This window comes from Glossina fuscipes, unplaced genomic scaffold (assembly GCF_014805625.2).
Source record: "Glossina fuscipes isolate IAEA_lab_2018 unplaced genomic scaffold, Yale_Gfus_2 142, whole genome shotgun sequence".
Taxonomy (NCBI): Eukaryota; Metazoa; Arthropoda; class Insecta; order Diptera; family Glossinidae; genus Glossina; species Glossina fuscipes.
Genome location: NW_023998485.1, coordinates 861,761 through 887,677, shown reverse-complemented (window position 1 = coordinate 887,677; position 25,917 = coordinate 861,761). Strand labels below are relative to the sequence as shown.

General features: G+C 32.4%; 2 protein-coding genes across 2 annotated transcripts in view; both read right to left on the bottom strand.

The window, feature by feature from the left end:
- LOC119641118 (neuronal acetylcholine receptor subunit alpha-7) overlaps positions 1-12,200 on the bottom strand; it is an 88,757-nt gene extending 76,557 nt beyond the window's left edge. The window contains exon 1 of the mRNA XM_038039578.1: positions 11,771-12,200. Within this exon, the coding sequence (XP_037895506.1) occupies positions 11,771-12,023 (253 nt within the window). The 5' untranslated portion in view covers positions 12,024-12,200. The remainder of the gene's footprint in view (positions 1-11,770) is intronic.
- Positions 12,080-25,917, bottom strand: part of LOC119641065 (ell-associated factor Eaf-like) — a 65,031-nt gene continuing 51,193 nt past the window's right edge. Inside the window, exons 2-3 of the mRNA XM_038039496.1 lie at positions 12,190-13,331; positions 12,080-12,113 (exon numbers count right to left, since the gene is read on the bottom strand). Of these exons, the coding sequence (XP_037895424.1) occupies positions 12,080-12,113; positions 12,190-12,812 (657 nt within the window). The 5' untranslated portion in view covers positions 12,813-13,331. The remainder of the gene's footprint in view (positions 12,114-12,189; positions 13,332-25,917) is intronic.

Here is a 25,917-nt window from a genome sequence, read left to right as displayed (position 1 = left end):
ACGAAGTTAATAACAATGTTAAGTCAGCAAACAAAGTGAACAATTTCCGCATCGAGTGTGGACTTCAGTTAAAATCTACGTAAATATATAATATAAATACAGTTAATTGTTTCTATTAAAATATTCTATATAATATTGTTGCTTATTAAAATATTTTTAAGCATATTCTGGCAACCATAAATTACTTTGTTTGCTTGCTTTTTACTAATTTTGCTTATAGAGTTTCAAAACTACGGTCTGCAATGAAATTACGGTAAACCTCATTTTTTTCTCACTTTATATGCTCTCGCAACGGAAATGCTGTAACCAATAACTCTAATGTTCTGCAAAAAATGTTAGCATATTGTCAAGAAATGCAGGAAGGTCTGGAAATAAAAAAATTAAGAATAAGATAAAACAAAATAAAAAATCTTTTAGAAGTATGCAAAGAATGTCAACAAGTTTTTCTGCTTTCCAAAAGTATGCTGTAAAAAAGTCTCACTAAATCACCAGAAAATAATCGTGACCATTGTTTATTTAAAGAACAAGTGTACAAAATGCATATTTTTCAGGCTTTCAGAGGTTTAAGTAAGAAACTTTTTTCTCCAATTGGTTTTTGTAATATTTTTTGCTCGGACCAAGATGAGCACAACTTCTTCGTTTCTGAAAAGTAAAGCTAAAAAGTGTGCATCACAGCTCTATAAAGTATATGTAAAAACATCGCGGTTGCTGGTGTTACTAAACGTTACATTCTAAATCAATGTCCATTTGTGCGTTACAGATCCGTAAAAAATGACACAAAATTTTAAAATTGATGATTTGGTAGACGGCGTCCACGTATTGAGTTCAAGCATTAATTTTAGGAAATGCATCATTTTATTTTGAGCTTCAGGAAATCATGGTGGTAACCTCGAAATTCATGGGATTGACTGCCTATGGAGGGCCGGATAGCCCATGTAACATAAGATATCTTAGCGTTAAGCATACATTATCAACTATCAATGCAAAACCTACAAAACATTTTCGTCTTTCTTTTATTAAAGTACTTAATTAATGTGCATGTATGATGAGTCGTGTATGAAAGCAAAGTTATTGAAACTTAGCCTTTGAAATTGACAGTGCCGAGAATCAATTCGATCCCATGCTCTGTTCACTTTGCATATGTAGCGTATTATAGCAAACTGCAACCGAAAGAAACACTTATTCAGAAGCGCTATCAACAATCACAGATACACTGGACACGGTAGTTAGAGTTAGAACGGTCTCGATATGCAACAATGCTATCTTAGCAATAAAAAAAATTTCCCCTATTTAGAATTCAGAAACATCGAACTGATATGCGTAGTTGTACTCTGTCTGTTGATTAAACTTCGCTCATTCTGACGAGACTTGCCTTGATCCGTGAAGAATAGTTTTTGTGAACGGAGCTACAACTGTCTTATGCACCCTCAGGAGATGTTTGCCAGAACAGTGAAAAGGATGAAAGACCACACTTGGGGTATACGCGCTTTAATACACGCTTTAATTACATCAAATTCCACGAAATCGGAGTAGTTTTGAAAGAAATATTTTGGTATATTTTCTGCAATATCAAAAAAAAAAATTCGATGTGTGAATTATTAAAGAAATATAAGGGTTGAGTATCTACGACTCCTTTCTATTTCAATGTAGGTTGCTTATTCCTTTTATTCATTTCTTTGCCTGCTTATAATGATTCCTTATAATAGTATTACTGTCTGCATAATTTTCGTATTCTTTTACTTTTTTTTTATTTTTCATTTTTTTTGCTTTATTATGTATATCCTACAAAATAATTTTTATTTCTTTTTGTCTTTTTCTTCAATATTTGTCTGTGTGGTGTCAATGTTTTGCCCTAAAGCCTTCGTGTGTATTGTTATTATATAACATTTCAGCAGTTGCTTGGCATAGGTTCATTTACTTTGTTCACTGGTTTGCATTTTTTTCTTTTCTTGCTTCTTATCTTTTCTTACACCAGTTAAGGCATTTAATTCTAATGTTGAAATTGCATATCGTTGTAAGAACAAGAAGCATAATTGTAGGCGTTCATTTTGTTTTTTTTCGCTCCCTTTTCCCTTTATTTGCTTTTAGTTCTTTGCAAATAGCTGCAAGGAATTTGTGCCAGTAATGCTTAGTCATATGTTCTGGAAAGTTTAGTTTAGTTAAAATTAAGCAGTAGAAAAGTAATTAAAATAAAAAAGGTAGGCAGAGGGAGATAGATTTAATTCAATTTTAATGCTTCTATATATTTCGCAATTCACAGAGGATATTCATTCTGGCATGTGTTCAAAATGTATTTGTATTTAAATAGGTATTTAAATTTGTAAAACAAAAAAAAAAAAAAATATATAAACAAAATCTTTTGTAATTTCATTAAAACAAAGAAACTATTAAACAAAGAAGAATATTGAACTAAAAAAAATGTTGATTCTTTTCAACGGAAAGAAGGAGATTAGGTTAAATTTATATTTTGCCATGTTGTCATGTATTCACAAATGCAGATTCTTTTGACAATTTTCAATGTCTTTTGGCCAAACTTCAGATGCAAGTAAAAAAGTAAATGAGATATTTATTATTTTCAAAATCTTTTGCTTCTTTTGTTATTAATTAAATTTTGGACAGAAAATTTAAGAGAAAGTATTTATTAATATAATAAAAGTTAAGGACAATTACCTTCAGACAGAACGTATTTGACGAAAATTTGTTCACTTGTTTATACCCTACAATAATTATAGGGCAGGATATATTTGGTTTGTGCGAATGTACGTAACAGACTAAAGGACTTAAGGTAGAACCACTTTCTATTATATCGATCGATTCAGACTTGCTTTGTGAATTGATCTAAGGTAGTCCGGATGTTTGTTGTCTGTGCATGTATTTTTGTATTCAATTGATGGCCTTTTCGGACTGTTCATATGAGAGCTTTCATGAAAAGTATTCCCAGTAACAAAGGCAACAGAATCTAGATGATCTAAGCAAAGAAAAAAGCTGTTCGCAAGACCATGTTGAAGAAAAGTTATAGTTAAGAGCAACGAATATACAATCTTATTATTTCACAAATTGTTTCAGAAGATGGTATTATTATAATTTTTCATTAATTATAAAAACTCTCTCTTTCTTCTACAGGAAAAAATTATTAAAATCCTATGTAGACATATCTATTAAAACAACAAAATCGTAATGGGCTAGTTTTTAGTTAATTACACTATAAGGCAGCTAATATCGCTTGCACGTGCATTAATTTTAAAAATTTCGTATGTATTTACGTCAAATTTCAGATGAATGTCCGTTGCGACCGTAAGCTTTTCAAAAACATTTCTCGTCGAAAAAAGGACGCGGTAGGACCAGACTCATAATATCACCTAGACAGAGTACGTGTACATTGGTGTTGGCGTTTTGTCTTACACCCACATGTTAATGGATGATATGAGGAAACACTAAAGGGAACTAACTAAAATATAATTGTAAATAAAATTATGGAAGAGGCGGGCGTGTGCTTAGTAGCCCCTAATGTTGTCTTAAGTCCGCTTTCTTTTTTTGTACTCACCGTACATTTTCTGAATAAAAAATTTCTTTACAATTTCAATAGCTATTTTAAACTTTCTACAATAAGCGGCCAAAAATTCATTATCTTCATTTTTGTTCGCTCAAAATTTCGAGCTACTTGTTTATATGAATATCTGCTGGGCAGCTTAATGCCTTGACAATTGAAAAACAAATGAAATTGTTTACAATTCAAAAGGAGGTATGGAAAAAACATATGAAATTGTTTACAATTCAAAAGGAGGCATGGAAATTGGAATGAAAAATATATGAAATCAAAGGGAGGTATGGAAATTCGATTGAAAGACATATGAAAGTTCATTTTACATGTTTTTTTTTTTGCCCTTCGGTCTATTTCGAAAATAAAATATATATTTTTGAAAATGCTTTTATACGCGGTTGCAAATTAATGGAAAAACAGCATCCACCATGTAACACATTTTAAAACTTTAAACCTGTCCATCTCGAAAGACAATTTTTAAAAACAATACGCGGTAGTTCAAACAATTTTAATTTTTTCATTCAAATTTAGAGGAACATTCTTTAGAGAACGACGTAGGATAGTTGTGGTAAGCCAATTTAAACAATCGTTATCAGTAAAAGGCAAAACTAAGCTTTTTCGTTAAAACTATGTCCAATTACACAAAATCAATGTCTGTGTTTTAATATTAGATGTTAATCAAGCGATACATCTATATACAGCGCCTTTTTGGATACTCTAGGCCACTTAGCTTCATCTAATTAAGTGCTTACAAAAGTGATACAATCCGCGCAACTTTTAGTAGCTTTCGCCATTGGCCTAAGATATGCGCGGGGGTACCAAGCTGCATCAAAATATTTCAAAAATTGGGACCCATAGGTAAAACACAAGACAACAAGGTAGACAGATCGACAGACAAACTTAGATCAATTGCAAAAAAGTTCTGAATTGATCGGTATAACAAAAAATGGGTCTATTTTAAGCCCTTCTGAACGTGTTGCTTGTACCACAAGTGGGTATAGTTAGGAAACTTTTTGAGCGTTGACTTTTTTAGCGTCCGTAAATTAACTTATTTTCGTCTATTGAATGAACCTAATTCTTTTTTCACTAATAGTAAGTAAGGAGTAGAAAACTCGTTCGAAAAAATTTCCTACAAAGATCTCTTTAATGTGCGTCTTCGCCTCAAGTGACCTGTGATATGCTTTCGGGAAATGGTACATATATTTTCAAGCAGAAATTTATAGAGAAAAAGGAAGCGCTGGAAATTCCCAACTTTTAGAATAACATTAACGTTAAAAGCACGACGAAATCCGCCAATATCTATTTTTCGTAAAACTATATATAATGTTTAACTGACGTGAAGATAGCCCAACAACAACCCACATTTTTACGGTTCGTGTCTTCTTTAAAAATGTTTTTGCCAAGTTACGATTTATTGCGAAATAAACAACAATAAAGTAAAATAACTATTAAAATTATATAATGTTAGCAAACGTGCACATATAAAACATACTAAGCCGCTAACTACGAACACAAAATCAAAAATGCTAAATTATTGCTAATAAATTTCATGCAAAGTTAAGTTACAAATACTGAAAGAAGACAGTGTTAAAATCGTGTTATAATCATTTTTAAAGACATTATCTGACTAGAAATTTTTGATATGTCGTCAAAAATGCTAAAACCTAAAGTCAAAATGTTGCAATAGTGTTGCCAATGTTTTTGTTTTCGTTGCTAAGGAATGTTCGATTTTATACACATAATGTTTTAGTCTTTTTTTCAGCATTTATGTTTAAGATTATACATTACGTGCATATGTTTGCAATAATAGCGCGTTTGTACCATGCAATTACTTAAGAGGTTATATGCATGTTCTTCAGTTCAGTTCATTTTTCTAAATATGAATCGCTTATAATTTTATACTAAAGATTCTAGACGCAAATACAATAAATGCTATTGGAAAAATGTTTATGTGAGCTTGACTGCCGCATATCGTTTAAAAAGTCCGTTTACGATTTTTGGATACGACGGCGTATATGCTAAGATTATGCCCTATGACTTATTTTATTTAAAGACAAAATGGTGCCTAAAGTAATTACAATATAATTACAATAAATAAATGAAATATTGTTGGGGAAGCATCTATTTAAAATAAATGCTAACGTGCCTGTTGCAATGCCTCAAATGTGTTGCGGAAAATTGCAATAAATTAAAATGAAAAATTAATATTGAACTGAGATGTGGTTTAATATTAATAAATTAATATAATTTTTAAATTTTACAATGAATTTGTAAAACAAATTGAAATAAATCTGGAAATTGTAATCCCTAAACTCATGTTTAAAAATCGTTATGTGCTTACTCGACTATTTTCCAAAATCTCCGGCTTAAGAGAACTACATATTAATTATTTAATTTACCCATTGTAATTATATTGTAAGTACTTTACCAAGCGTGAAGATAGCTCACATTTTAGCGAAGACAAAAATATGGGCTATGTACAGTGGGCTAACTTCACGCTAGTAATGTTTATATATATATATATATATGTAAACGTATATGTTCATTATTTATTAACACAAGCGTCTAGGCGTATGTTTAAATACAATATATATTTATTTATAGCATGGTATTTTAAGTTGTACATGTTTTTATAGTTTCTAGCACTTCTCTCTGCCTTCTATGCACTGTGTATGAAATATTGCCTTGCAGCGGTAGACAGTTTCAAGTGTATGGCACGTGGTTATGCCATAAGTGCTCTTCAGCTGTTGTCGTAAATGTCGCTTTTGTTTATTTCAAGCACGTTGGTTGGTGTTGGCATGTAAGTATGATTGTATATGCGTGTATTGCATGAATACATGTTTATGTCAAAGTGACAATATGTTGCAAAAAAACATCAACTTTGTAAGTTTGGTTTTTTTTTTTCTAATTTTTTTTCTTTTCTTAAGTTTATAGGTGCATCACATTTAGTGTAAAATTTGCTTTTGCTTTGTGGTGTTGATAGTATTTAAAGATAAAATACTGAGATTAAGACTATAAGTGGTTAAGTGCTTTCATTCTTTCTCAACTTCTGTTTTTCTTTTTATACTTTCTACTTCTTTCATATCTTTCCGCAAATGTGATATGTCGACACCCCTACTATTGAATGTATGTCTGTGTTTGTTTGTGTAAATTGAAATAAGTTAATTTGAGAGCAAATGGAGTGTATTTTGCTTTCTATTTATAATTTTAACAACATTAACTTAGTAAAGTTGGTTAAGTGTGTTGGCTTAATGTCGATAAATTTCCAACAAGGCTAAATCACTTAACATAAATTGTAGGCTGACTATACAAACTAAAATGAGAAAATTTTTTTTCATGAGAGAACTAAAGCAAAAATTATGGAAGAAAATGTTGTTTGATTTAAAAATTCATATCTAACGCACAGTTTCACGAAGGAAGCACAATATTTTTAAAAATGCTATTTTATAACCATGAATCTTTTATATTTCAGATTTGGCAATCGTAAGGTAAAAACTACAATTTAAGCGTTTTAGTATAAAAGTTTTTTTTTCAAAATAGACGGTGATTTACAGCACTTGCACTTAGGAATAATTTGCTCTCAAAACTATATACTTGTTATTATTGCGTGGTAAAGGGAATTAGGTGATTGCACGTATCTCAATAATTTTTTCACTAGAAAAAGTGTTTATTGGAAAAAATTGGTGCAATATCCATTAAATAAAATGTTTTCAATAATTTTCTACAACGTTTTCCCATCCTCCTGACAACATGGCGATAGCATGCTGAAGGAACGATTGGTTTGCCATCAAGCCAATCATCGACCCATTTTTGCACTTCATCAGCATGCCGAAATCGCGTGCCAGTCACGCCATGCTACGTTGATCTGTACAAGTGTTAAGTGAGAAGGCGCTATGTCGGTTGAGTACGCTAGGTGCAGCAGAACTCCCCATTCAACCTGCATTAATATATGCTTGATAATTTTTGCAACGTGTGGCCGAGCGATGTCATTGCTGCTCTTTTTTGCAACAATGCGTCGTTCAACTTGTTCATTTAATGTCGGCAAACATCTCCAGCAACAGTTTCATTTGGTTTTAGCAGTATTTTAGTATTAACACCACACCGTGCTGATCCCACCGTATGTACAGCAAAACTTTATGACCATGGATATTCCGTTTCGGTGTCGATGTATCTGGGAAACGCATGACTTTTTGCACTTGGAATCGTCCTTGTAGATCCACTTTTCACCGCCAATCATAATGCGCCGTCAAAAACTCTTCTTCTTTCGCCTGAAAAGCAATGAAACTGCCATGTTGCAACGGTTCGAATTTGCATTTTTACTTAAAGTGCGCGGCAGCCGTTTTCCTTCCCTATGGATCTCTCACATCGAATGTAAACTCCCAAAAAGACTTGATTCACCAATTGCCAAGTTGTTCGAAGGCTGTTTGAGAGCTTGGGTTTTTAAGTTGGCTTGGGGCCTTGCAAATAGAAAATGGTTTACAACATTTCATTCCAAAATTTTACTCTTGCACATTCTGATTCTCCTTGAAAGGTGTTGGATGAAAAAGTTTATAGTTTACTGAATGCGCAACCCCAGGAGAGTCCTAATAAACACCAAATAGTCGAATTAAGTGACGCGCTTGAGGAAAAAGACCATTTATGGGCAAAGGAATTTGAAGAGTGATTTTGTGCCATGATAACGACCGCCACAAGCAGCAAAGGCGGGAATGGAAATGTCGGCGAAGCCGACCGGAAGCTATTCACGACATTGTAAAAGATCGTTGACGGATATGCTGAATATTTCAATTTTTATGCTTTGATAAACTTGAGTTTTATAAAAAAAAAAAAGGAAACTTATTTATATACTTTTAATATTTTTCTCCTTCAACGCGTAAAAGACTGCGCTGATTACAAAACTGAGAGTGTGCACCCATATCGATTTAAATTCATTAACATATTAAATGCGTTATATGGAACTGTTCAAAAACAACATCCACGTACATGTCTTTAAGTGTTTTAAAATGTTAGAAGAGATTCATTGAGGAAACAGAGTGTAATTTTTCTTGTTATTCTTCATTTTGTTATCTATTTTACCCTAGCGGTTTCGATTTATAGGCCTCACGTCACGAGTAAATTAACTAAGAAAACTTTTATTTTTATATCACCACTATTTTGCGAAAAAGTTGGTAACACGCAAAGGAAACTTTCAGAGATCCCAGTAAGTGTACGTTTGCTTTAAGCGATTCATTTGTTAAGCATACTTGCATTTCAATGTTTAAACTGTGTTAAAAAGCATGTTGTGACCTGTAGATGCTGAAATTCAGCACTCTGAACGTGAATGTGGTTCGTCATAACCTACGATATTCATCGAAGCAGTAGAATGATATTTCCAGGAAAATCCCCGACGAACAATATGCGGATAGGCGAAATAATATCGAATTGCAGAAATATTTCAAACGAGATAACGCATTTTCGATGAATATCGACTTTGTTATATGGATGATAGATCTATCTTTCTAGAATCTTTCGTTTGAGCAAATGTTCTCATAAATGAAATGATTTTAATTCGCTTCGAAGTGGAGAGTTGTTGAGCAAATCAAGGAACAATAAAGTCTACAAATTCAAGAGATTAAATTTGCAAAAAATTGAAGATACATTTTTTGTGTTGCAGTGTAAATTTGAATTATTTCGTTTAGTTCGTTTAATTTAATTAATTTAGTTTTTATAAAAGACTTTTCCCCTCTTTCACTGTTTATGCAGGCAACGCATTATCACTCCCTTTAGATTTGTAACCATAATTACCTGCCTATAAACTACCACTATCTCGTACGTGTCTAAAACTGTGCATCATTATATTATTTATAACATCTGCATAATGGAATTTTTAATGCCATCCAAACTGTCGTTCAATCATAGTTTGTTCATCGTCAAATAAGGGTACGCATGTACATTGTTACCATATAACATATGCGAACTGTAACACTGACTTTTGTGTAGTGAATTTCCTTTCCACATTTGCTACATTATCCGTACGTGTATTGTATAATACTTTTGGAACAAACGTATAACATGTCCTCATTGTGTTGTAATGTTGCCTATTTGATGGATCTCTATCTATCGCTTCATACCGTCATATATAACCAATTTATTATTAATTATTACATATGTATGCTTATATACGCACATGTGCAAATGTTTATACGAATAAATAAGCCATCGGAGGTTATTTGGATATTGAATTATTCATATATTATATAGGCGAGCACAGAGCGATGCGAAGGGATTAAGAAATTATGAAATTGTTTTTTTATTTCAATTTTTCAATATTTTCAATCAGGTAAGTGTTCTGTAGTGGATTAGATGAAGTAAACAGTCCTAAATGGTTTTATTGAATTTATGAATTAAATAAACAATGTTTATTATAATAATATCATCCGTTCTTTTTTTATACAATTTCTATTTAAAATTAATCTGACCAAAAAAGAGAAAATTTCAAGCAGCTAAGAGCAGCGTCTTTCATACGTGTTTCAAAGTGATTGATTAAAAAGTCTTTAGCTTAGACTACAGTAACTGGCCGTTAAGGGGAGAAGGCACCGTAAAATTATCGGAAAATCAATGTTTTTTATTGTTTTAAAAGCTTTAGGTGATATAAAAAAAAATTGGGCGATTGGACAATTTCAAATTCGATTTTGGACAATTTCAAATTGAAATTTGGACAATTTCGAATTGAAATTGTCCAAACATTTTATTTTCCGAACGTAGTTGTATATGCAGTCACCGATGCTCGAAATTTAAAATGCAATAGCTTAAAGCCAACAACTGTCGTTCTTTTCAGTCGGATTTTCTAAAATATCTAAAATTACATTTCAAAGACAACTCCGTAGGATATTTTTAAGTTATACTTTATTATTAAAAAAAAGGCTTTGCCTGTTTTCGGTCGAAAATTGAAGAGGTTCATTTGAGCAAATTCTTCCAAATCGCAGAAACCTCAATATTTCTAAATTATCATGCATACTTTTTTAGACATGCATACGTGACTAAATTAGTGCCCTTTTTTTTAAATTCAAATGAAAAGTTCTTAAATTAAAGACACTGCTTATCTGAGATGACTTATTCTATTAAGTTTCGAAAATCTTATCTTTCATAAATTTTGAGAGAGAGATTTAAATAATCCAAAATTCTTTTTCTTCCCATTTTGATTTTTAGCGTCACTTACACTTTTCGGGTCGACTAGTAACGTCATACTCGTATTTTGCACTATTCGAGTTGGAAATTTCACCTCGCTTTTTACTCTTCTCTGCCTGAATAAAGAGAAAAGAATGTGCTCCTCTTATTATACGGTTCATATGCATGGTAAATTAAATTATGTCTCTCTCTGTGCGCTAGCCACGCCTTCAACACGGATATCACAGTTTTCGCTGTAAGTATCGGGCTTCAATCTTCCGTCATAACGTAATTTTAGAAGTTTGCTTTTTCCCCACAATCTTATGTGGAGAAAATTCAGTTCGCGAAATCTGAACGGACGATGAATCTAATTGTATCTGAACGATGCTCTTCTTTGTTAATGTTGCAAATTATGAAACCTATTACCACTCAAAGAAGAAAATGCCAAGAAAAAGTTTCTTTTTTTTTGGGCGATTACAAGTGACTGCCTCCCTTACATCAATTCATAAAACCTATTCCAAAGATTTTCTTTGTCTTTCTGTCCTATAGGATAGACCTATGAGGATATGTTACAATGGTCATTCTGGAAGATATATGCCATCAAGTTTTGGACTTATATCAAAGCAACCCAAAACAACCACGGCACGCCTTCCTTTTAATTTAGAAACGTGATAACGCATACAACTTTAACGGATTATTTTTCATTTCCATACAACTTCAACGGATTACTTTTCGTTTCAATACAATTTCAAAGGATTATTTTTTTATTTCTCGCCTATCCGCATTTTTTCAATGCTCTTATTGTGCTTGTGCTTTTAATTCATGGTTAAGTGCACAAGACTCTATCTCTGATTTGGAATTAGTTTTAAAGCAAATTTAAAAAAAGGATGGATAATTTATAAACAGGTTGTAAGAATTTAAATATTATAAAATCTCTGTAATCATGTAAATTGCGGTATAGCGGTAAAAACTTCTTGTTTAGATCTTCACATTCGTTTAATGCCTATTTAATATAAACTTTAAAAAGATGAGATATGAAAATGAATGATTGATTGGTTTATTTATTTTCATCAGTTTTTTACTTACCTTTGGCAGATAAATTCAAATACATTAATAAAAGTATCCATGAGTATTTATTAAGTCCTCTAATTGTCATTGATAATTTGCGATACGGACTGCTGCAACATCTGGCGCATTTTGTTAAGCAATGGCAATACGATAGTTGCCGCCACAGTTGTAGCGGTGGCTGCAGAATATTTAACAGTTGATGTATCAATTGATTTGGCAGTGTTGTGGCAGCTATAGCAACACTCCTTATATGTTCTGTGGTCGTTGACATGATGGTGCTGATGTTCGCATAAAACACTGTTATAGCGGTTAAGAGATGAACAGTGATTAAATTAAACTTAGTAATACTGTTATTAAGTCTCTGACGTAAATTTAATGCTAAATTGGTTTCGGTTTGTTGCTGTTGCTGTTGGTGTTGTCGTTGCAGATGCCATTGCCGTTCTTGTTGCTGTCTTTGTTGGTATTGGAGTTGTAAATCTTGATGATGAAGGCCATGATAACTATATTGTTTTTGTCGATGATGATGGTAATGGTCTCCTTGATATTGTTGTAACGGCGATCGTTCTATCGCTTCATTTGTTTGAAGACTTTTGTTATTAGTTACAATGTCTACGTCTGTTGATTTCTTAGTTGATGCGATAGGTAATGTGACTTGACGTTGTACAGCTAAGGCAGTTGTAAGCTTTTCAAAGGATTTTCTTTTACGCTTTCGCCTTAGACGCCGCTTACGGAGACCCAGTCTTAAACTATAGTTTTCGCAATGTTGCCGTTGCTTTGCTTGTTGGTTATCTTGCATTTCTTTTTGCTGATGTGTTGTTGCTTTATATGAATTACCATTGCTAATAGTTGTGAAGTTACAAGTCTCTTGATTTTGAAAAAACAATCTCCTCGAATGTTGCTGTTGCTGTACTGATGGCGGTTTTTCTTTGCTTTTAAAGTATTGAAAATTACATTTCCTTCTATGGCTAGATAAAACTTTAAAGCTCTTCATGCTTTTCCTGCGGCATGTCTTGGGTGTCAAATAGAGTTGTCTTTTGTATAAATCGTTGTGTAATAGCATCGTAAATAATTTATGACGTTAATTTTGCTAAGTTTCGTAAAGATGTTTTGTTGTTGTTTTTGTGTTTTATTTAAAGAAAAAACATTCTTTGATTCGTAAATGGCGAGTATATGAGTGTTTTTCTAGTATTACATATTAATTTTAATATTATTATTGTTGTTTGTTGTATTAATATTAATTTTTTTAACTTATTATCTAGAAATGTTACAACCCAAGAGTTCTGTGGTTTTTTGCATTGATTTTCTAATTTGGTTTCCTTATGCGGTTTAGTTCAAGTAACTAATTTTATACTTGCGCTTTCTGCTTGGTTTTATTTTGTTACTTGTATGATATTTCACTCATCTGCAGCTGGTGCTTTAAAAAAAAATAACAAATTTCCCTTATCCTGGTTCTGTATCCGACAATGAATGATATAAAGAAATGATGGCTTACAGCTATGCAATTTCATATTTATTTCTGTGATCGTGGCAGTGACGTATACTTTAATATTAATTGCTTTTTTTTGGTATTGTGGTCAATCTGAAAAGAAAAAGTTAAGATCAAGTAAGGTTTACAAATTAAAAAAAAATAAAAAACAAAAGCTTACGTAAATACTCAAAAAATTATCAAAGTCGTTTAGTACATTGTTTAAAAATGTAATTATTAAACTTATTATATTTTTACCTATAAAGAATTAAATTCAAATAACTTATCCTCTAATTCTTCATATTTCTTATACTGTTTTATGTACGTTTTCAGCATACTAGGTTAACGCTTGTTATAAGAAGCAGATTAATGTTTAACCAACCAAAAAAACCTAACAAGTGCTTACCCAAAAATTGTGCAATCGTTTCAATATAAATTAAGAAGAGTTGAATCTTCATAATTTATGCTGCTTTGTTAAAGTGCTTTTAAATTTTGAGAATTTATTTAAATTTGAGCATAATTTTTTTCATCTTTTTCTCCTGCATTAGGGTTTGCCATTCCTTTAAATACGCTTCTACTTCTTTCATGGTTTTTTTCTTGCCCTTTCACGATCATCTATATACATGTGTTCGCATATAACTTACCATCATAGGCCCACCATTATCTTAACCAAATGCTGCATTAAGATAAAAGACAAACACAGTTTATTTTGCAGAGAGGCTGCATTGAAATGGAGTCATGTGCAGATAAGTTGTGTTCTATCTCTTGCATAATGTCAATACGGAATTTATTTTTTCATTAGCTTTATCTGCATCGAGAGAAGTATAAATAATTTTCTTTTTGCTATAATCATAAATTTACTTTCAATAATACAAAACGATACAATACACAGTTCGAATCGCCAAAACGAATATAGAATAATACAAAAAAAATTGATCGAACAAATTTGGGAGAAAACATTTAGTTAAGAAGATTTCGAATAAGTATTTGTTCAGATTCAATTGGACTTCTTCTCCGTTATTAATTATTAATTGCCTTGTGTATCTTCTTAGTTAAAAAATCAACTTGGTGTAAGAAAATTCGGATTTGAAAAGCATTGAAAAACCACACGTTAAAGTCAATACTTCGAAAGCCCCTAAAGACTCCTCTAAAGATGCCTTTTACCAATTTTTCAGTAAGCATTTAATTCCTTTTTCTTAATGTTTGCAGTTTCTTTTCGAATATATGTATTTTTCTTGTGAAATGTTTAATTTCAAATATCATCGATTTACGCTCCGCGGTGCTACTAAAGAATCCTCTCATGCCTATAAAGACTTGCTAAGAATTTTATTGCAAAAACATACGGAGCACGTACACGGAAAAACTAACAATTTCTTCATACACTTGCTGACATGTAATGCTTCTCTTGGCTTCAGTCATACATTTAATGAGCTTAATCTAGCGGTTTTCATCAAAAATGCATCATCGTTGCGATACGGCAATGACAGCAGAAAGTAATTTGGCACTCAAGTGATTATTTTCACCCTGCTGTGTAAGTTTAGTATGGAACTTTTAGGTACGCGACTTGAGTCGATAAAAGTCGACTGGCTAATCTTCGGATTTGATAATAAAAACAACATTTATACACTAAAAAAACAATTAAAAAAATTGATTGAAAAGGAGAGAAGAAAAAACCAATATAAAAGATCCTAAGGCATAGAAAGATGCAAATGAGCGCCAGACAATGATTTAATTAGTTTTCTATAAAATTTGTGAATATGTTTAGGAATAGATGCCTTTTGAAAAATTCTATGCCTTAAGCTTGTGAATTTTAATAAATATGTTAAACTTAGTTTTAAAAAGAAATTAACTCAACAACTAATCTTTCATGTGCAACAGTTTTGTACAAAATAACCTTCTACGTCGCTATATGAGAATGTGTAGAAATTCGCTTATTTATGGATAAAACCATTAAAATTTAAATAAATGAGTGACAGTTAATGCGTAAAGCTGCTAAAAGAAAGAAAAACGAAAAAGAAAAGGATGCCATGCCGTGGCATTGCCAGCATGCGGAGTACAATTTTTTGTTCATTCTTTGCCTATACATGCATATTGCATTAGGTTGACATTGACTGCTTGGTAGGCATGCATGGCAAGTGTACAAATACAGATAACAGAAAACAAATAGAAACATACAAAATGTAAAATGATACAATTTCTCTCTTACATGAGGAAAATTTATATCAAAGTAATTATCGAAAATGCAAAAATTTGTCAGTTGAAAAGTTAATTTAAATAAAATGAAATATTAATGAGTTATTTCAAATAAACTTGCGACAATTACACGAATGAAAATATTTCAAATAGTTTTTGCTTGCGCTTAAAAGCATACCATCGTACTGTAATTATCGATCAAGCCAGAAAGTAGGCAATTGTTGCGAGCTATTTTAAACACCTTACAAGCTAACAATTACTATCAAATTAATAACGAACTTTCATTCAGAATTTCAGTTAAATTCTTTTTCCCATTTTTATGTTGCTTGTAAATATTGTTGTCTTGTTGTCTTGATGTTGGCAGAAAGCCAAGCCAAATAAACTTAAGCATTTAACCTTAAGGGCAAAATGCTATACAATTCGTTGTTGTGGTTTTGGTGTTGGTAATGATGCTGGTAAAGGCAACTCGGCACAACATATTATAGACATTAACAATTGTAGAACATTTAACATTTGCCGGTTGTTGAGCATGAAAGAGGAGACAAAACCTAAAAATAATAATAACGAAAAGGTGTAAAACGTTATATTGTCTGCAATATTCCAGCCACACACGCGACAAATTAAATGTCTAGCAAATCAAAACCGTAAAAAAAGTGATATTATTTGTTGTTGAATGCTGCTGCATATTTGTCCATGCTGTAGTGCCCACATTTTCTATAACATCAAATGTAACAGCGACAGCTTTGGCATAAAAACGTTATGCCAGCGAGCAATGCATTTTACATTATAGTGTAACGCAATATATATTTTCCGCTATGGTGAGCAGTATTTTCTATCTTTTTATGAAAAAGAAAATGGCGACACATTACAGCTAAATATACTTCAACATACTTGTGCTTCACAAAGGAATAAAACAAAACGAAAAAAAATAAAAACTTTTATGGTGAGAATAGAGTGGGAAAGGCAAAACTGACAAAAGGGAAATTAGATTAATCTGAAGCACACTAGTAGTAGTAGTAGTAGTAAAAGTTAAGCTTTGCAAAGATCATTAGCTGAAGTTACTTAGCGCCTTGTGGGTTGTTTTTATCCTAAACATTAAAATTTTTAATTAAAATTTTCTTTCTTAACTTTAAAAGAATACATATTTCATTGCTACGGTTAATTTATTCTCTTCGATATTCTACCTCCAACAATCAACATATTTCTATTAAGCAGGGCCACGTGGCTAGAGGGGGATATACTTTCCTGACTGAATATAAGCAATAATTTTCATCTTAATTCGTTAAAATTTTCGGACGAATTTTTGGTAGCTTTAAGTGGTTCATGTAATACATAGCTCTTGCGCTGACAAGACTTAGCTGAACGTAACATTTTCATTAAGAATAATCTTTTGGATGTAATGTGGAAAAAGGAATCTTGCCCAGTAAAAAATTAAGATATAGTTCGTTTATTTAATAACATGTCGCATAGCAAAACTTGGCCTAACTTTACACTGTTGACTTTTAGTTTTAATAAGAAGTTTTACTAAATTTGTTTAAGTTGTCCGAAATATATTCAAAGCTTAAAAAAATTCCTTTAAAGAAAAGGTTTTTCAAATTTATAAGCTCTAAAATTTTATTTATTTTTTATATTTGAAATTTTAAAAACTTGTACTTCCTTGTCATTGGTAGACGTGCTTGTACTCGTCATCATAAACACACCGAAATATTTTCTTCATAAACGCATTTAATGTAAATATTTGATATTTTCACAATTATCAAGACTTTTTCATCAACTAGTCTATGGGAAAAAATATTTATTACATTACAACACACTTGAAATAAACTCCAGGAAGAGCTATTCAGCAAACCAATAATAAATAAACTCTAGTCAAGCTAAATAAAGCAGAAGTTTAATGCTTTTTTTTTTTTTTTTGTTTCCTTTTTATTTTCTTCGGCAGAGACGACGAAAATCGTACAAGACCTTAGTGATATTGCACCCTAAGGGATCCCAGCATAGTCGTGTAGAAATAGTCAAACATGGCGTAGCATTTTATTAAAATTTATTCTTTGCTTTACTGGTTTACTTTCTTTCTGCAGCATTTCTATAATTTTTTCCTGAATTCACTTTGGCCTCAACTACTCTCAAGAGAGGCTCAAGTGGAACAGCAAGCATAAATACAAAAAAGATTTTCCTTTCAGATTTTGGGTATGGTTTTGTTACACAAATTAATTCGTTTTGGCTTTAGGTGTCGGAAAAAACAATCTTTAACTTTTTTATTTACATTTTTTTTCTTTTGATTATGAATAATGTTCGCACGTCTGCATTGCGGAGAAACGTGGTCACAATGTGTACAATTAAAAAAATAGAAAAAACACAACAAGAAAGAAATATTTTTTTTTTATTATTATTATACATGCGGATGTGTATTGTTTTATATGGCCATTCGCTTGTAAAACAATTCTCATGAGAAAATATAGCGTGAATATTGTTATTGCTTGTTATATGTACACAGTTTTATATATGCACTTTAAGCAAAACATATAAAAAAATTCAATATAAAATGTTCACATTTCTAAAAGTGTGATTTTCTTTACGTATGTTTGCATGTCAGTCTTTATAATGTTACTTTAATTTGTTTTGTTTTTGCACTTTGCACGACGAGGCCAATGACTTTAAACTAAATTAAACCAAAATTGTTGGTGTGCTGCACTCGGCGCTATGGTTGTTCGGTCGGTGGCTACTATAAAAGCAACAAATTGTATTATGAATGTAATAATAAAAAAAATATATAAAAGTGAAAATGAAATCCATTAACTTTAGTGGACCGTAAGCTAGCAGCAGTTTCAGAATTCACGTACACAAGCATCTTACTGGATAGTGCTTAGCTCAATACACTATATATTTTTAATAGGTTGCTTAAACTACTTTCTTGTTTGCGCTGGTGATATAAATTATCAGGGGTAGATTTTCTTCAACATTTTCATTCACGCTGTTCAGAGTACCATATCTCAAAAAGGTACCGTTGACAAGGATCTTAAGCTGATAGAAAGGCTAAACTAAATCGAAGATTTTTTTTATGCACAACTAGAAAAAGGTGTTGCGCAATTTGAAGGCTAAATAGAAATTCTGAAAGGAAAAATTAGGAAGCAGCTAGACAGTTTAGCGCCAAAAACGAGTAAAGATGAAAGATATGTGGAACAAAGTGAATATGCCTTACGAAATAAAACGACTAAAGAAATTAGGTTTAATAGCTTCCAATTGCAATAAGTTTAAACTGCAGGTTTCCGCAAGAGCAATGTTTAAAAGCAAACATTTGAACGCGGTAAGTTTGTCTCGAACAGACTACGCGCATCGACGAGCAATTATGCTTACTCCCGGGCTATATGACATACGTCGGTGTGGCTGAAGAGGAACTCAAGGGGATGCAAGCTATTCACTACGCAAATTATGTAATAATTAATTGAACACGTCATATTTTCGAATTAATTGTAAACCATATTTTACAGAAAAGAATTTCTAATATTTTTTTTTTTATTTTCGGGAAGAAGAAATTTGAAAGCACAACATATCCCGTTTCACTTTTAATCCGCTTTGATCGTTATCCGCGGCCCAGCTTTGCCGTATCATATGTACACATCCAATATAGGAAAAAATACTGGCTTAATGGCACAATTGAAGGCTTTGATAAGCGTAAACGGAAAATTTTAATACATATAATAGTTAATACAAACAGGAGTATTGAAAATTTAAAAGATGCTCATGCACGTTTGAAAATAGTGAAAAAAAGTATAAAAATGTTGTTCATCTTCCGTTGTTATTGTAACCTTACCAAACCTTATAAAACTTTGCGAACCCTTTGATGATTTAATTTTTATGAATAATTCTGTTTATTGATGCGAATTTCATTCATATCTCAAGTGAGAAGGGTTTTTTAATGTTTAATGTTAGGTAATTAGTTACTACATATCTGCTTAGAGACTCTACGGTTGTGGGAGCAACAATTCTGGGAATTTAAATTAATTTTGATTTTAATGATTACACAAATTGTATTTTAGGTAAAACAAGTGAAATAGAAATTTGTATGTATTTAAATGAGCATAATTAAAACATGATTCAAAATAAAAAAAAAAATCTCAAAACTCTAATGCATTTTAAATGATGTTCGATTGGAACTGTTTATTATTAGGTTCATTTTAATTTATTTTCAATTTTGGAGGTGGTGTAAAAAAATTCATGTTTTCAAATTAATTATTTAAGTTCTGTTAAATATAAAATCTGTGCTCTACTTATTATTTCTAGTTAGAAAATGACTAGAATATGTTATTTAAAGCCTGCACGTGTGTATTTTGAGGTTAACAGGTTTTTTTCGCTCGCTTAATTAAAAATTTTAAATATTTATTTTAAAATTTTAATCACTACTTTTTTTTCTTTTCGAAAATTTTATAGCGGAATTGAAAATTAATTAAATATCAGGTCTTAATATGCTTTTGCGGCAATGAATATTTAATATTAATATATACAACGTATAGTAATTTTATTTATAATTTCTATACTTCAATTATATTTATGGCGATTAGGAATAGAAAAAAAATAAAACTTAATAGAATTTTTTTTTTAATTACGTGTTTAATTTACAGTTCATTCGAAGGGTACGGTGAGGAAGTTTACAAAGATGATTGTCCCCCAATGGGAACCATAGAAGAATACCGATATGCTATTTAAATGAAAAAATAAGAAACTATATGTGTTTGGAGAGTCTACAAAAAAAATAATTTGTGGAATAAACATAGTCTGGTTACTAACGAACGACGCCGTAGCAACAATGGGAAAAGACTTAGGTTGATATTGTAGTGCTGGCGTCTAGCTTTTATATAATTTTTCTATGTTAATCTTGTTGGTTAATGCGTAAGTCAAAGGGTAGTTTGATCATAATTCATGCAAATGTGGACATGACGGATTTGTGGAGGGTATTAGTATTGATATGGGTTTTATTGCCATATAAAAATAGTAAAGCACAAGAATCCTTATTTAGCGTGAACGTGTTACACGTAAATTGTTCACCATGTATTTTAACTGTCCATGTGCTCAGCCAAAGTGAAATATTGTGGACCTGAATTTGTAGTTTGTAGGAAACATTCCTGGGATTACTAGACGGTGTGGGCTTTTCGCTTGCCATCTGCGTATGTCACATTTGAAATACTGGCGGCGATTGGAAAGTCTGACGTGGGCACGTATTATATATAATCATTTTCAATTTTAATACGAAAATGAAAACTATTTTTTATATTTTTTACTTTCAAGTCTCAATTCACAATCGACACAGAAAGTTTTTAAGCTTAATTTTAGAAATTTGCAAAATAAAGTTTAATTGTATTTGTAAAGTTTAAATGATTTTTTCATAAGTACAATGTGGGAAAGGGCTTATAGACTTTCGGATTACAATAAAGACTAAGACTAAATCAAATTTTTGACTCTATTAAACTGATAAGAACTAGTGGAATGAAAGTAGAAAAATCTGAGACAAAATTTTACATTCAAAAGCAGCCTGTAAGATGTCGACTTTTCTACTCTAGAGACGCCAGAGGATAATATCTACAGTAACCTTTAACTCTGTCAAATCATTACCTGGTGTAGATGCTGTAATTTTTCTTGATTGTGGCGAGAGTATTTGTGGGGAGGACTATGCGTTTGGATTGATTTTTTTCAAATTCCAAAAATTTTACAAAGCCTGGAGTAAATTTATGTTCTGGATATTTTAACTTTTTCTTTGAAATATGAGCAGAAGTGGAAGCTATCTTTAATTTGTTTAAAATGCGAAAATGCATTTCGGCAACACATGTAGAGGAGTCGATGGATAGACAAAGAAATGGTTATAGAAAGCTACTTTGGTAAGCCACGATTTTCGTACCCCTTTTTTCTGACTACTATAACAGGCGCAGAGAACTTGTTAAGGCGTCACGCTTGAGAGCCTCCGAATTTATTTTATTCTTCCCATTTTTACATTTCATTACACGTCATCAGCTCTTTCATTAAGTGCTTCTTTTATCAGCATTTAGTCACTCATTTATTTTCCTCTTTTAGTAAAACAAAAATTTCTGTTAATTATGATAATTTTCTCTATGTTATATAACCCCTTCTATCCCCTTCTATTTTCTTGAAAACAAACCGCCAAATATAAGTTGACAGACTAGACAAAACGACACAGAGAGCAAGTTCAGATAGAAATGCATGAAATTAATTCGCTTTTATGCTGTTTGTTTGTTATACCTTCAAGTTACGTTTGTGCGAACGTATGCAATACCTAAGAGGACGTGAGATAGGCGCACATTTTATTACACCGACCGATTCAGAATCGCTTCGTGAATCGATGTTAGCTTGTCTCTCCATTTTTTTGTCTCATTACTGACAGCACTTTTTGATACATTTTGACGAAATTTGTAACACTGTTGTGTTTTGGCCCAAGAACGGAACATATTCAAACTGATTCGGATTGGACCATTTTTCCGACCGCCGTATAACTATAGGGTGGTTTATGGTATTTAATGCTGGACGATGGCCCGCTATAGGATTTTAACTTATTTATATTTGTTTTATGCATTTCTCACTCAGTTATTATTATTGTCATTATTATTATTATTATAATTTTAGGCTAATGAAATAAATTCTTAGACTAAAAAAAAGACATTGGGCACTAGCAACACAGGCTATCGGCTCTAATTTATAAAAGAACATTAAATATTGCTAGTAGTTTTGATAAAGTAATATATTGTATTGTAATTATGTTCTGCAGCTGATTGTAGAATGTCCTTAGGGTTAATCGTTCCAAATCCAATGCTTCTAACCAAGGTAAAGTTAAGGCAGTCACAGAGAATGCGTTTTATAGTGAGAATTTGTCCACAATTGCAGATTGCGAGGAAGACTTCTTCAAGATTTATTGGTGAGTTGCAATTGCATGAGCAAGGCGAACTCTCGAAAATGTTTACAGCTTGATTTTCTCAACATTTGTTGGATATAAAGGTGGAGTTAATAAAAAGGAGGATTAATAAAAGAGTAGCGCTGATGATGATATTGTTGATTTCCTTCTGTAATTTTCTCTTCAACTTTTCTTCCAATAGATCTTTGAAAATCCAACTTTTTCGTGACATCATTCATGATTAGAAGTGCAGAAGCAGCACACTTCGCCGCTCGATCAGCCTGCTCATTTCTCAATAAACCGTTATGACTAGGTACCCATAATATTTTAATTTTTTCGCCGAGTGTTGTAATGATATTCCTTAATCTGTTCATTGTGCTCCATCTCGATGTCGAAAGGTTCCGTATAGTTTTTAATACAGACAAACTGTCAGTAACAATGATGGTTTTGAGTTTGTCTTCATGGGAGAGGTTCGTGGCGGGAAGGATAGCTCTGGCTTCGTTTGTGAAAGTAAAAGTACTTTCATGAAATATGTAATTGAGAAGAACCTGTTCTGAAGCATCATCTACCACGACACAAGCAGGTGGCAGACCAGAAGATTTTGAGCCGTCTGTGTATAAAAGATTCCAACCGTTACTCTCCAGTACTTGAGTTTTTTCAGCTATTAGATTCCTGAAGACGTAATTTCGAGTATCTTCTTTCATGTGAATGTCAAAAGAGCAGTCTTTCAAAATCCATGGAGGTTTAACACTCAAAGTCTATTTTCTAAATCTGGCAGACCAGTTTCAAATATTATAATATTATTTATGGGCGTTGTCCGAACAGCATAACAACTTGCTCTGAGGGCTTGGTGATAGATCGGTTTGAGGATGTTGATATTAGATTTGCAACTATTGCCATAAATTATCAAAGCATAGTCAGCTTGCTTAAAACAAGCATTTTGGTAAAATAAGCAAAGGTGTTAATGTGCGTATGACTTTTTTAAGCAACGTACAGTATGCAATTCATCCTTGTTAAAATAGAATTTTTTAACCGAAGACAATGTCTTTTCCAATGATATTCGTTGGAAAACGTAAGCCCGGGGATATGAAGCGTCTGCACGTTTTGTACTGGTAAGTCATTAATATGCATCAGTAGATTTCCTGCATCGCATACCTGCTCTCGACAAATGTATATTTTTTTTGATTTTTGTATAGAATTTTTATCCCCTGACGAGTTTGCCCATGTGGAGATCTCTCGTCCAGTAGGTCCGAGGATGTGGATTGCCCTCGTGCTATCTTTTTCTTTTGTAAAACTGTAAACATCGTCCGCGTAAAGACAATGTCCGATTTTCGGTACACGGCAAAGAATTTTGCTGGCGATCTGGAAAGCGTGACAGAAAGAGGAGATCCTTACGGAATGCCATTCATTAGCGGAAAGGAATCAGAGAGATGATTATTGATTTTAACTTTAAACCGCCGATGCGACATCAATGATTTAATGTAGTTGAAGATTTTGGGTCCAACATTCTATGATTTCAAGAGTCTTAAGATAACATGAAGACCAACTCTGTTAAATGCTTTTTCGAAATCAATTGAGAGAATTGTACATGATTCCGTTCGAAAATTGCTTTGCTTGTAAGATAATCAATGTGTAAAAGAGCGTTGATGCACTTTCTACCCCGCTTGAAACCAACTTGTTGCTTTGTAATCAGGTTCTTGGACTCAAGAAACGAAGATAATCTAAATGCCGTAATCTTTTTCAGAACCTTTGAGAGGCAAGATAAAAGAAAGGTAATCCGATGCGATGGACACATTTTTTGACTTTGGAATTGGAACAACTGTTGCCAGTTTCCACATATAGGGTATATGGCCAGTCAAAAATACCGTATTATATAGGTCTAGTAATTTCTTTTCACTAGACTAAGACATAGCACTGATCATTTGGTAGGAGATGCGGTCTAGACCATGTGTCCTCCCCTTCTATTTAGAGAGAAAACCTTCAAGTTCTAAGGTAGATAAGCAATTTTCCAGGGACAAGGCACATCTGTCCATAGCATTTGAAAGAGAAATTGGAGTCCTTTTATTTTCGATGAAAGCAATGGAGAAGTTGCTGTAAGAGGACTACTCGCACCACATTTGTCCAAAGTAATTAGAAATCTCATCTGCATCAGTTAAACTTCCATTGGGAGTACAGATGGCAAAATTTCGTTCAGATTAGAGGTCCCATTAAGTCTGTTGATTTTGTTCCAGACAACTTTCATTGATGTATTTCTGTGAATTCCTCTCGAAAAAAGTTCGAAACTAAGTGCCTTTGATTTTCGTAATTCCTTCCTAAATAGAGCATTATTGGCCTTTTTGTATAATAACAAATTATCCTGATCAGGACATCTCTTAAAGCGGTATCATAGATCCATTTTATTTTTCCTCAAAAACGAAAGCGTGTTGTTCCACCAAGGAATCCTAAGATCGATTATGATTAGATAGTGATCGCTATTATGTAGATCATCAGAAATAGACCAGGAAGCCAAAGGAAGAAGTGACGGAGAGCAAAATGTTAAATCAATATGGGAGAAGATGTGATGAGTTGAAAAGTACGTTGGTTTTCCATTATTCGAAATGCATAGATTGCTTTGAATGAAGGCCTTTTCTAATACAGTACCACGACTGTGGTTCATTGTTGAGCACCAGATGGTATTCCACCTATTAAATTCGCCGCATACAATTAGTGGGGGGGGAAAGAACGGACAATAAATTGTAAAGTACTTGCCGAGAAAACGATTGAGAAGGTGGGATATAGATCGAAAGGATTGTAAAGTTTATGTTTAAGATTATTTGCAACGGTTGTATGTATGAGGTTAAATTTAATTTTATGAAAACACCAACTCCTTGTTTGTTTTGAACAGCATTCGTGATGTATCCAGTATATGATTTGGGTGGAATAGGATTAAAAGAGCTTCTACAATGGGTCTCTTGAAGGGATATAAAGGTTGGATTAAAATCACTTATGGGTGTACGGAGGTCATTAAAATTATTAATATGTGCGTTAGAGTTCCACTGTATAATTTTGAAAACTTTATTTAATTGTAGTGACATGGAAATGGAGCGGTAGGCGGCCTAAGTTGACATGTCAGCGTCTCCGTCGAAAAGGTCGCTATTGGAATTTTGGCTGAATAATTTCTTCTTACCAGCATAATAATCTGTTGATGGTTGCGTACATTTGAAGAGCAACGAGTGGGCGCACGTGAATAATTTGAAATTGAAGGTCGATTAAGGGATGAAAGATTGGAGTCATTACAAATTGTAATTTTTTGACTAGAGTTGAGAGCTGTTGATTTTGGGGAATTTAGTTTATTAGATTTTAGGATACGTGTTGTTGTTTTAATTTTTTCAGTATTTGCTGTTGTTTCCATTTTTTCAATATTATTTTTGGTTAGTAATGCAACTGGTTTCGCAATATAATATTTGGTTGATGGTACCACAGGTTTTTCGTTGGAAGGATTTGGAGTTAAAGGCTTATTAGGTTCGATTTGCGAGGCGACAGCAGCGTAGGTATTACTTTTCTTAATTCTTTGGGTTTCAGATGGATTAATTTCCCGGTACTTGCGTCGCACTTCGCCCACGCTACGGTAAT